The 12,312-nt window shown below is 34.3% G+C and overlaps 1 protein-coding gene across 1 annotated transcript; it reads left to right on the forward strand.

Annotated features, from left to right (window-relative positions):
• The first annotated feature begins 8,810 nt into the window (after positions 1–8,810).
• On the forward strand, positions 8,811–12,248 carry LOC120071457 (enolase 1, chloroplastic). Its single transcript, XM_039023752.1, has 7 exons — positions 8,811–9,268; positions 10,275–10,582; positions 10,783–10,937; positions 11,033–11,350; positions 11,553–11,699; positions 11,795–11,845; positions 11,952–12,248. The coding sequence occupies exons 1-7, from the start codon at positions 8,841–8,843 to the stop codon at positions 12,015–12,017; spliced, it is 1,473 nt and encodes a 490-aa protein (XP_038879680.1). The 5' UTR covers positions 8,811–8,840; the 3' UTR covers positions 12,018–12,248.
• The last annotated feature ends 64 nt before the right edge of the window (positions 12,249–12,312 follow it).

A 12,312-nucleotide genomic window follows, 5' to 3' on the forward strand; every position in this document is an offset into this window, starting at 1 on the left:
TACCTGGTATTCTCGGTGTGAGAATCCAGAGGGTGGGCTCTGTCAGACTTGGTGTGAGGCAGACGAACAGAGGAAAACAATGATTGCGTACACGACTGGGCAAGTGGAGAAGTCTGAGATTATCGTATAGGTCGATGTCCAATCGTTTAGATAAAACTATGTGATCGTCTAGCCAAAGCTATGCAGTCTTTTAGCTCTATCGTTTAGCTTGGTTTGTCACGTACAGACTCTACACGATCTTATTACCTTGGTGGCCAAGTCAATCGTCTAGCAAAGCTATGCAATCGTTTAATAAAACACTGCACGATCGTTTAACTCGCACCTGCAACGATCGTTAGCTCGCCTAGCCGTCTTATTTTAGTTAAATCTGTATTTACTTGACGACTTCCATGAGTTTCTTTCACCAAATAGAAAACTCAAAATTTCTTTTCAAAATTGTGTAAAACTTCTTCTTTTTTTTTTAATATAGGCAAAACCACTTTCCTTTATACTCACAGTTACCATGATCTAATTAACCACCCTACTACTTGGTTTATTATAAAGAGAAAAAAGTATAATATATCTAATAATTAATATTATTATAAAATAAATGATAACCATACTTATCATACTATATTTAATAACCTATAATTAATTTTAATTTTTCATGAAACATATATAACAATATGTCTTTTTCTATTCCATTGGTACTTAATGTAATCTCATTTATATCAATTCCTCCATTAAATGTATCCCATACATCATATCGATTATATCACATATAATCAAAATACTTCTTGTCAATTTAGAACATTCAAATCAACATCAAGAACTGATCCTCACAGAATCCAAGATACTAAGGGGGACCTAACTCATAGACCTTTAGATCCGAAGCTCCAACGGTACGTGATAACTGACTAAAATCTTTAGTAACGGAATCCACACATCCGTTAACTGCCAGCACCCACTAAAGACCGACACTGAATTCTCCTCACTACAGATATATTATGTGTCCATCATAACCAATCAGTAGTGCGACATCCCTTCACAAATCGCTCATAAGTACAGCTAGGCCAATAACCGTTATGCCCCTGTAGTTACAATCTATCTCTAAGTACCATTGATTCCTCTAATGAACATAAATCATAGTCCTACTATGACTGAGTCTTTCTTCCAAAGAGAAGTTGTGGCCACTATGTTCAAGCCCCAGAATCAGCCCTTAAGGAGCAATCTTCTACTTATCCCTGCTTTGGGAAAGGAGTGAATTCCATTTATGGATTGAGTTCCAAACTCCCAGATCAGACAAGTCCCCAAAAAGATAGGCATGTTGAGTTGGCAATCTGGTCACTCTCACCCATACTAATCAAAGGACGCCCTCAAAGGCAGGAGTTCACAAAACACTCAGGATTGAGGTCGTGTCACCTATTGATTGTTTAGGGAGATGCAAGTCTCTATATCAGCTACCGTTATATATCTAAAGTCTATTCATTGTGGCCAGGTCTATACATAATCTCTTGTATAGGACACCCCCAGGCTCCACGTCTCCACCATGAATGTTAGAAATCTACTCATCTGTAGTCTCCAATTTACACACTTGCAAACCCTCTACAAAGTGGGTCGTATCCGTAGTGTCATCAGAGATCAGGTGCTATACCTCACTCCTGTAATCTTTATAACTTACATTACTCCGTATATATTGATTTATTACTTAAGGCATGAATCCACTTTGATATTACATTATATCAGCTATAGTTCACATAAATAACCAAGAAGTTTGTTTATTGGATATGAGTAAATGCCAAATATATAACACTTATTTTATTCATTGAACAATGTGTATCTTTACAAAACAACGAGAATCTCGGGAGAATTATTAGACACCCAATTCCAACAGGATCATATATGGGGTTGATGCTCTCAACTGGACTTCAATAAAGTCCTAAGAAGAGGAAGGATTATAGACTCTGGGCTAACATTTTAAAGTTGAAAGACCATTCTTTAACTTCATGGAGTTTATCGTAGGTGACGGAGATTGGTTAGATTTTGGGAAAACAGGTGGTGCTTATCAACCTCTTACTCTAAATTCTCTGATGTTTATACTTTATCTCTATAAAAAGGATGTTATGATTGTGGATTGTTGGTGTGCCTCTAGCCAATCCTGAAACTTGGGTCTCAGAAAACTAGGTTTTGATAGAGAGTTGGTGATTTGATGGCAATTCTGGAAAACTTAAACTCTTGGACACCTCATAATTCTTTATGATCGTCTCAAATGGAAGTTAGATGCCTCGGAGAAATTTACCACTAAAGCTACCCTTTTGTTTATTCTCACTTAGAAGAACCCTTGCCCTTCCTTTAGTGTTCTTGTTTGGAGGCTCAAAATCCCCAAAAATGATTAACTCAGAGAAACTCAAGGAAGCTTAAAAATTTTCCCTTTGCCTCTTCAATTTTGTAGTCTGAGGAGTCCCTGAACAATCCTTCATTGTTACCTTTCCACTAAGGGATGGGCTCTTCTTACTACCATCTTAACCGAATAGACGATTGGATGGTGGATGGGTTGGATTGCTTTGCGTTCAGTGGTAGAGGTAAAATCATTGGAATATATGCTACTCGTTCGCATTTTTGGTGTGTGTTTGGAAGGAAGAAATAGCATGATCTTTGAAGATAAGTTTGCTCATTTTGATTTTTTTTTGGATGGTTGTGTGCAACATAGAACCTCTTGGTGGTGTACTATATACACTAAATTCTTTTGTATTTATAGTCTCTCCTATGTATTTTTAATAATTGGAAAGCTATGTTACATTTAGTTCTTCTAACCCCTTGCTCCTTATAGTTGTTCTTCTATTTTTCGTATCTTTATGCGAATCATTACTATGGTTAGTCATCTCGTGGTCCAGGTCTTATACAAACTCTTTGTATAGGACACCCCCGCTCCACGTCTCCACATGAATGGTTAGAATCTACCATCTGTAGCAATTTACAACACTTGCAAACCTCTACAAAGTGGGTCGTATCCGTAGTGTCATCAGGATCAGGTATCCCACCTTAATCTTTATACTACATACCGATTTAGATTATCACTTAAGGCATGATCCACTTGTATATCACATATACATGCTTAAGTTCACATAAAATAACCAAGAAGCTTTGTTTATTGGATATGAGTAAATGCCAGAATTAAATAACACTTATTTTATTCATTGAACAATGTGTATCTTTACAAAACAACGAGACTCCGGGAGAATTAGGACACCAATCCCAACAAGGATCATATATGGGGTTGATGCTCTCAACTGGACTTCTAAAATGCCTAAGAAGAGGAGGAATTATAGACTCTGGGCTAACATTTTAAAGTTGAAAGACCACTTCTTTAACTTCATGGAGTTTATCGTAGGTGACGGAGATTGGTTAGATTTTGGGAAAACAGGTGGTGCTACTATCAACCTCTTACTCTAAAGTTTCCTGATGTTTATACTTTATCTCTAAAAAAGGATGTTATGATTGTGGATTGTTGGTGTGCCTCTAGCCAATCCTGAAACTTGGGTCTCAGAAAACTAGGTTTTGATAGAGAGTTGGGTGATTTGATGGCAATTCTGGAAAACTTAAACTCTTGGACACCTCATAATTCTTATGATCGTCTCAAATGGAAGTTAGATGCCTCGGAGAAATTTACCACTAAAGCTACCCTTTTTGTTTATTCTCACTAAGAGAACCCTTGCCCTTCCTTTAGTGTCTCTTGTTTGGAGGCTCAAAATCCCCAAAAATGTTAACTCAGAGAAACTTCAAAGGAAGCTTAAAAAATTTTCCCTTTGCCCTTCAATTTGTAGTCTGAGGAGTCCCTGAACAATCCTTCATTGTTACCTTTCCACTAAGGGATGGGCTCTTCTGTTTACTACCATCTTAACCGAATAGACGATTGGATGGTGGATGGGTTGGATTGCTTTGCGTTCAGTGGTAGAGGTAAAATCATTGGAATATATGCTACTCGTTCGCTATTTTGGTGTGTTTGGAAGGAAAGAAATAGCATGATCTTTGAAGATAAGTTTGCTCATTTTGATTTTTTTTTGGATGGTTGTGCAACATAGAACCTCTTGGTGGTGTACTAATTACACTAAATTCTTTTGTAATTATAGTCTCTCCATGATTTTTAATAATTGGAAAGCTATGTTACATTAGTTCTTCTAACCCCTTGCCCTTAGGTTGTCTTATTTTGATCCTTTTATGGAACATACATGTTTGTTTCCTATATATATCTATATAAAAGGATGTTGTACTTATTTTGTACAGATTTAGTATTAAATTTTGTTAGTGATTTAAATTTTGTGTTTTAGTTTATAGCTTTCTTAATTTTCTGTTTATGTACTATTGATTATCATCATTGAAATAAATGATATGCAGATTATCATTATGAGAATGAATGAATTTTAAACACCATGATAAACAATTTTGAGTTCACATTACTAAAACATAAAATAAGAAAATCTAAAGAAAAATTTCAATAATTTTATAAATGAACATAATTAACGTAAATGGAACAAAACGTTAAATAATTTAAATTCTATATAATTGAAGTTGCAATCTAAAATTGTTGCAAAATGGACTACGAAAATTGTTGACATAAATGAAAAAAGTGTTCCATATTGATCAACAAAATTGTTGCAATAGTTAAAACATTTGCTGCGTTTTACAAATATCAGAACACTTACATAATCATTGCAAATTAGCAGAGGTCTTCAAATTGCTGCTATGTAAGTAAAACAAAATGTTGCTAAAGAACTAGACTTGTAGCCTATGAAGCATAGATACTTCATGTGAGGTAAAGAATTCGTATCAGACACGTATCGGATATTGATACTTCCAGATACTTCCTAATACGTATCTGACACGTGATTTGGCGTATCTATTTCTACGCATGCTTTTTTTAAAGGAAAAAGACAAGCAACTTATCTAATCTTTCCCGATTTAAAACTAGACAACTTATTTAAAAAGCTCACTACTCGAATTCAAAACTAAAAGGAAAAAAAATAATTAAAAGCCAAACCTTAGAATGGGGACAGATACAGATCCAAGCCGGAGAGCATTATAATGAATAAGGACCTATCTAATCTTCATCTTCACATTTGAGTCTCCCACAAAGTCCACCAAAATAAAAATCATTTGGATATCTTCAACAATTCAATGAAGAAGTTCTTCGTTTATCTTCATACTTCTCCCTCTAATCTTCTTCTTCTTCTTTGTAAAATGAGTCACTTTTCTATTGCATTTTATTAACTATTGTACTTCAACATCTTAGATGTTGCTTTTTTATATTGTAGTTTAGTGTTTGCATTCTATGTATGCTAAATTTATCTATATCCTAGATTTTTTTAAGGAAAAAAAATGTATCTTCAATGTATCATATTTTAGAAATATATACATTAAAATGACGTATCTTTAGATGTATCTGTATCTTAATTTTTTAGAAATTGACGAATCGTGCTTCATAGGTTGCAGTGATTCTTAAATGTTGCTCACGATTTTTTTTAACCATTGAAAATTAAGCAGCGGTTTATTCTAATTGTCGCATTATGAGAGGAAAACTATTATAATAAGATTGACTATTGAAGTCAATAAGATGACAAAGAGTGATGTGACATTACATTGTGATGACCTTAACCTCATATCATGGTGCCGCACGGTTGGATATTGTAATTAAAGTGTGGGGTAGGGAAATCGAACTTCTGACTTCGAAGTCGATAGTACAAGCACTATGCTAGTTGAGCTACGTTCATGTTGACAAAAATTGTGTGAATATCATAAAGACATATTGAAACGGTATTTTTGGTATGACTCCAGCGATATTTAAAATCGTTGTAATAAACCTCTCGACACTGTCTTTGCCATAGACTATTAAAGAGGAAAAAAAAAACTTGCTATAGACTATTATTATTATTTGTGTAGAAGATGCTTGAATGTCTAAAACGGTCAAACGTTCAAAAGCCTTAAGTCATGAATGTTCGAAAGTTTGATAATTTTTGTATTATATCTCGAGAGCATTATAGTAATCATAGAGCAACATTCATTCTATTAGTAGTGTTAATATAGATGACTTCAATGAAAATCATATTATGATTACATACTGCCTATATAAATGGGTTCAAAGAAATTCAATTTCTTTTACGATTGAGGTTCATTGTGATTGACACATTAATGAAATTTTTGGTTCATTGTGATTGACACATTAATGAAATTTTTTAGGATAGTAATAATATACATAAAGGTGACTAAAAAACATGGGTTTGAAGGACCCACGGCCCCACCTACCTAACTCGCGACTAACTAATTTCAAATATGGGTTTGAAGGATACCACCTACCAGCTTAATCATACTAAGTAAAAGAAATAAAAAATAAAATCAATTAAAATAAAGTTTAAAAAGTTTTTTTTTCCTTGCAGCAATGCGTGCCGTCCAAGCATACTTGCTTTAATAATTTTTTAATATAATAAATATAGGTGGAGAGTTGAGTTTCCAACCTCTAGAGACGAAGCAGATGTCAATATCACTAAACTGAGTTCACTTTAGCATATTTATCTTGATAATTAAAACTTAAAAATGTATGTAATATGTCATCCAATTCTCGATTTTGTATTTAATAAAATCATAACCTACTAGATATTTTTCGAGAATGTATTAAAAAAGTGAAAGAATATGATTTAATTTCGAGTCTAATAGATTCGTAATTTTTTTTCCATCTTAAATTTAGTCAAGAATATGTTAGACATCAAATCAAACATAAAGAAATTTAATAAATATTTTTTAATGTTAGATATTTATCAAATGCAAAATTAAAATTGAATAAGCCTTTTTAGAAGTCTTATATTTAGTAATGGCTAAAAATGTTTGTGGTGTCTATGAGGATTTTAGAAAGAGATAAAAGAGAGATAGAGAGAACCGAAGAAACATTAGAGAATTAAAATAGGATTTCTCAACATTATAAACGTGAGGAAAGGAAACCTAAATACAAAGTACTATGGGTCTAATGGGCTTTTACATATAAAATAACCTAACTAAATAATATCCAAAAGCTAAACCTATTATTTTAATATTAAATATTATTATATATACTTTAACAGTGTCTAAATTTACATGAAAGTAAAAACTTAGCCATAGAACTTTAATGTGTAACAATTTAGTTTGTATAATTTATAACTACTAATAATCTATTGTCAAAAAAAATTAAGTTAAAAAGTCAACTTGATCTGTGTACTATAAAATTTGTTTCATTTTAATCCTTGTAATTTCAATTGTTCAATATTAGTCCTAGACTCATAGGACATTAAAAAAAGAAAGTGGTTCCCGTAGTTTAATTTAAAGAAACTAAATTGGCAAATATGAGTGGAGTTCAACTAATATAAAACTTGTAATTATCAACTTTGAGATTAGAGACTCGATTCCTCTACTATCAATTTTGTAAATAAAAATAATAATAATAAATAAATCGTTAAAAAATTAAGAGTATGTAGACCAAAATTGTTACAATTTTTTTTAATTAAGCTATGCTCAAAATTAAAATTTGATTACAAAAGATTTTTTTTAATATAATTATTAGAGTAGTTATTTTGTAAGTTTTCCTTTTTTATATATATAGAGGACCCAAATTTGATTGTACTAATATCAAATGGCCCAGATTCTGGAATACAATAAAAACTAAATTTTTTATTACATCAAAAAGCACTAATCAACCTTAAATCCCTTAGAGCCCATTTACGATTCTGGCATCACACCCATTACAAATTGTTGAGACCCCAAACGCGATTTTAAGGTACATCAAAACTTCTATAAAAATACAAATTCTCACTCATTATTAAAATTCCGTAACCTTATGACTTTTCTCAAATGTGAAATCACTCTTGAGGTCTCATCAATTCTCGATGGATGATACCTACGACTGCGAATCAACAATTTAACATTGGTCACTATTAAAGATGTCCATTTAACCGACAAGTCCTGAACGGTAATCTCCAATTAGACGAGGAATGAGAGGAGGGCGCGGGGAAACTTTTCTCCCTGATGGCTAAACAAAACATAGTTCTTGCCCCCAATCCCATCTCCACTATGATCAGCTTAATCAATCAATTAATTAATTACTTATTATACACACATGTGTATACACACAAAGCTTTGATTTTTTAAAGAAAATCGTTATAAAACTATGCTTGTAATAATAAAGTTTTAATTTTAGAAATTATGAAATTAAATATTTTAATTATATTTTCACATAAAATACTATTGTTTTTAGTAAGAAATTTCATAGTGTTTCTTTTGGATAAAAAAGAAATAATTCATTTAATATATAAAATTTGATTAAAATTGAGAATAGATTTAAAAGTAGTTGAAAATGAATAAATTAGAAAGAATATCAAAAGAAAATTTTTTTCCAATAAGGAATCTGATCCCGAAAAATTCCCCACCCCAATTCTTGTGAAGGATTGCATGGGGACGGAGAATGACATAGGGGTGGGGAAGCCTTCCTCGTCGTCCATCCTACCCATAAACATCTCTAATCATTACTATGTAACATAGAAAGAAAGAAAGAAAGAAAAAAAAAAAAAAAAAAAAAAAACTATTTTTCATTATTTTCAAAATTCCAGTGATTTGATATTAGTAAAATCAAAAAAAATCAAATTTAGGTCATGCCTACAAAAATTTCAATTAAATTAGCCCCACCTAACCGGAGTGTCCAAATGTCCATTGTCCAGTGAGCGTCGCTTTCAGTATTCTCGTCGCCAATTCCCAACAACCACGCTGCTCTTCCTGCTGGCTGCTACTCTGCTTTGAACGCCCTTTTNCACTCCCCATTTCCATTTCTCTGCATCAAGACTTCCATGGCTTCTCTTCCTTCCCCACCCACCATGAATCTCCTCGAGAAATCCCTTCTTCCTTCCTCACCTCAATCTTTCATTTCCTCAATACCCTCTTCTTCTTCCTCCTCCAAACCCCTTCGTTCCCATGCTATTCGCTGTTCTGTCGCTGTGGCGCCTTCTGTTTCGACTAAGGCATCGAAGGAATTCAAGTTGAAGTCTGTCAAGGCCCGGCAGATCATCGACAGTAGAGGCAATCCCACGGTCGAGGTTGATTTGATTACTGACGATCTCTACCGATCCGCTGTCCCCAGCGGGGCCTCCACTGGGATCTATGAGGCGTTGGAGCTTAGAGATGGAGATAAAACCGTTTATGGAGGTAAAGGTGTGCTTACTGCTGTTAAGAACATCAATGATATCTTGGCTCCTAAGCTTGTTGGCGTCGATGTCAGGTCGATTCAATTCTTTCTTTTAATTTGCTTTAATAGATATCAATTTCAACGTTATCGTGCTAATTGACATTGCGTCCATGTGATTAAATTGTTTCTTCTACTTTATGATATAATATGGACATGATTGTCCTCTCTGAGTGTTTTATTGTTTTGTGTTTCCAAAACTAGAACTACTTTTCTGGTCAAACGAGCTTTTTGTTCTTTTAATTCGTTTGATAGTTGGCTGCAAATCTTATTTTACGATTAAGTAGACCTTCTATAATATATGCCCATGAGTCTAGACTATAAGTTGCAGAAGGAGACTTGTTTTCGAAAATTGGGGCCTGCTTAGATACACTTCTTTTCCACTTAAATTTACTTTTTCAAATATCCGGAAAATCATTTCAAACAGACCCTTCAATTACTTGCCTTGACCTTTTCATCCTGACTGTGAGGCTTGTGTAAAAGGTGGCTTAGTTCACACTGAGTTTTCACCCTCATTGTTGCGAGACAAGGACGTGAATGGAACGGAGAAGATGGTGGAAATTTTCGTACTTTTGGATTCTCAAACAAACTATATGGTCTTCTGTTGAACTTACTAATATCTGACTGGGAAAGTTGGTAGGATCTTTTTATTCAAATTATTACTGAAGATGTAAAATCCAAGCTTTTTCATTGGTTTGTCTTTGTGTGTGTATTTTCTTTATATATATGCGTTCACTGAGAAGGGATGATAAAAGCATTCAATATAACAAGCCCGCGTAGAAAGAAGTCCCACTTAAGAAAGGGTATGTCATCGGCATGTCTTTGTAAAATTTGTTTGAGAAGAGAATCAAAATTCATTGATTAATGAATGAAATAAGTAGTTAACCTCCCAGACACCTTAGGATGTGTGTTACAAGAAAAGTTTCCAGTTATTGATCAAAGAAGAAAGATAATAATCAGAAAAAACAAAATGGTGACTTGTGGGAGTTGTTTCACTATTCAATACTTCTGCTTCCTAACCCATGTTTGTTAACTTCTGTAGGAATCAAGAAGAAGTTGATGCAATCATGCTGGAAATTGATGGAACTCCAAACAAGTCGAAACTTGGGGCAAATGCTATACTAGGAGTTTCTTTGAGCGTCTGCAGAGCTGGTGCTGGCGCTAAGGGACTACCATTGTATAGGCACATCCAAGAATTATCAGGCACTAAGGAACTTGTTATGCCAGTTCCTGCTTTTAATGTTATAAATGGGGGTAGCCATGCTGGAAATAATCTAGCAATGCAAGAATTTATGATCTTACCTGTAGGTGCTATATCTTTCGCAGAGGCACTTCGCATGGGAAGTGAAGGTCAGCAGCTGCCTCTCAAGTGCTGAAATTTTCTTTCCATTGCTATGGTGTTAGTTTATGATTCATTTTGCACCTCATAAACATGCTTGTTTCTGACATATATACATGATTTATATATGTCTTTACTAAACCATTATCAGGCACCTACAGTTACTTGTCATTACTAAACCAGTCATTTATGAGTATTTTCTTATGAACAGTTTATCACACACTAAAGGGAATTATTAAAGCAAAATATGGACAAGATGCCTGCAATGTTGGAGATGAGGGTGGATTCGCTCCAAATGTTCAAGATAACAAAGAAGGACTGGTGTTGCTTATTGATGCCATTGAAAAGGCTGGCTATACAGGAAAGGTACAGGATTCTAATTTCCCTTTTTGTTTTGGAATGGTGTAGCAGTTTTCTTACATGTCCAACTAAGACAAAAAGAAAAAATTACTTTGAAACAGATCAAAATAGGAATGGATGTTGCAGCTTCAGAGTTTTTCACTAAAGAGGGAAAATATGATTTGAACTTCAAGAAACAGCCAAATGATGGAGCTCATGTTCACTCAGCTCATGGCCTTGGCGAACTCTATAAACAGTTTGTCAAAGATTTTCCCATTGTTTCCATCGAGGACCCCTTTGATCAAGATGATTGGAGCTCCTGGGCTTCTCTACAGTCTTCTGTTGATATCCAACTTGTGGGAGATGACTTGCTGGTAACAAATCCAAAGAGAATTGCCAAAGGCATTCAGAAAAAAGCTTGTAATGCTTTACTTCTGAAGGTAAGCAGCCTCTTACTTCGTTCTTTCCTTTCTCTCTATGTTTCAAACTAATTGCAGGATTTAGATTCGTCCTTAAAAACTTCACTTGTTTCCTGAATCTTTGGTTCTCCATTGATTTAGGTTCATCTGTGTCCATATAACAGTTAGAAACATTTGGTTTTGATGCTGCAATTTGCTCATATGCTAGAAATTTCTCCTGCAGGTTAACCAGATTGGATCAGTGACTGAATCAATTCAAGCTGCTCTTGATTCCAAGGCTGCTGGCTGGGGAGTGATGGTCAGCCACCGAAGTGGTGAAACTGAAGATAACTTTATTGCTGATCTTTCTGTTGGCTTAGCTAGTGGACAGGTTTCATTCATCTTCAGCTCTTGTCTATAAGTCTACTACGCATGTATGTTGTTGATATAACATTCACAACTGAATACTGTGTTACTATTCTACAGATCAAGACTGGAGCTCCATGCCGAAGTGAACGGTTAGCCAAATATAATCAGGTAAGATTTGATCAAATCAGAACTTCCAAAATTATTGTCTTTGTATTGCTACAACGGCTCTAGTTTTACTCAATATATCTATATATATTCCTTTTCTTGGATGCAGCTTCTTCGCATTGAAGAAGAAATTGGCAGTATTCGATATGCCGGTGCATCTTTCAGATCACCTTAGGAGATAAAAAGTTCAAGGGGACTGTTAATGTATCAATTTTAGGCGGAAGAGTGGCTTGATAGAAGAAAATGTGGAGGATTTCTGCAGAAATAATATGCTGAACTTTTCGGTCCAAGGTGTTGGAATCTGACATAGTACAAAGTTGATTTTGAGTGTTACCATGAGAGTATTTAAATTTTTTGTTTTGAACTATTCGTTTCAAAATAATACAGTGCTTTGTTTCCCAAACTACCTGGGGTTCTCTTAGTTTCAAAGCTTATTCCATACGGCCCAAATATCAGAAGTTTGATTAGTT

Source organism: Benincasa hispida, chromosome 2 (assembly GCF_009727055.1).
Source record: "Benincasa hispida cultivar B227 chromosome 2, ASM972705v1, whole genome shotgun sequence".
Taxonomy (NCBI): Eukaryota; Viridiplantae; Streptophyta; class Magnoliopsida; order Cucurbitales; family Cucurbitaceae; genus Benincasa; species Benincasa hispida.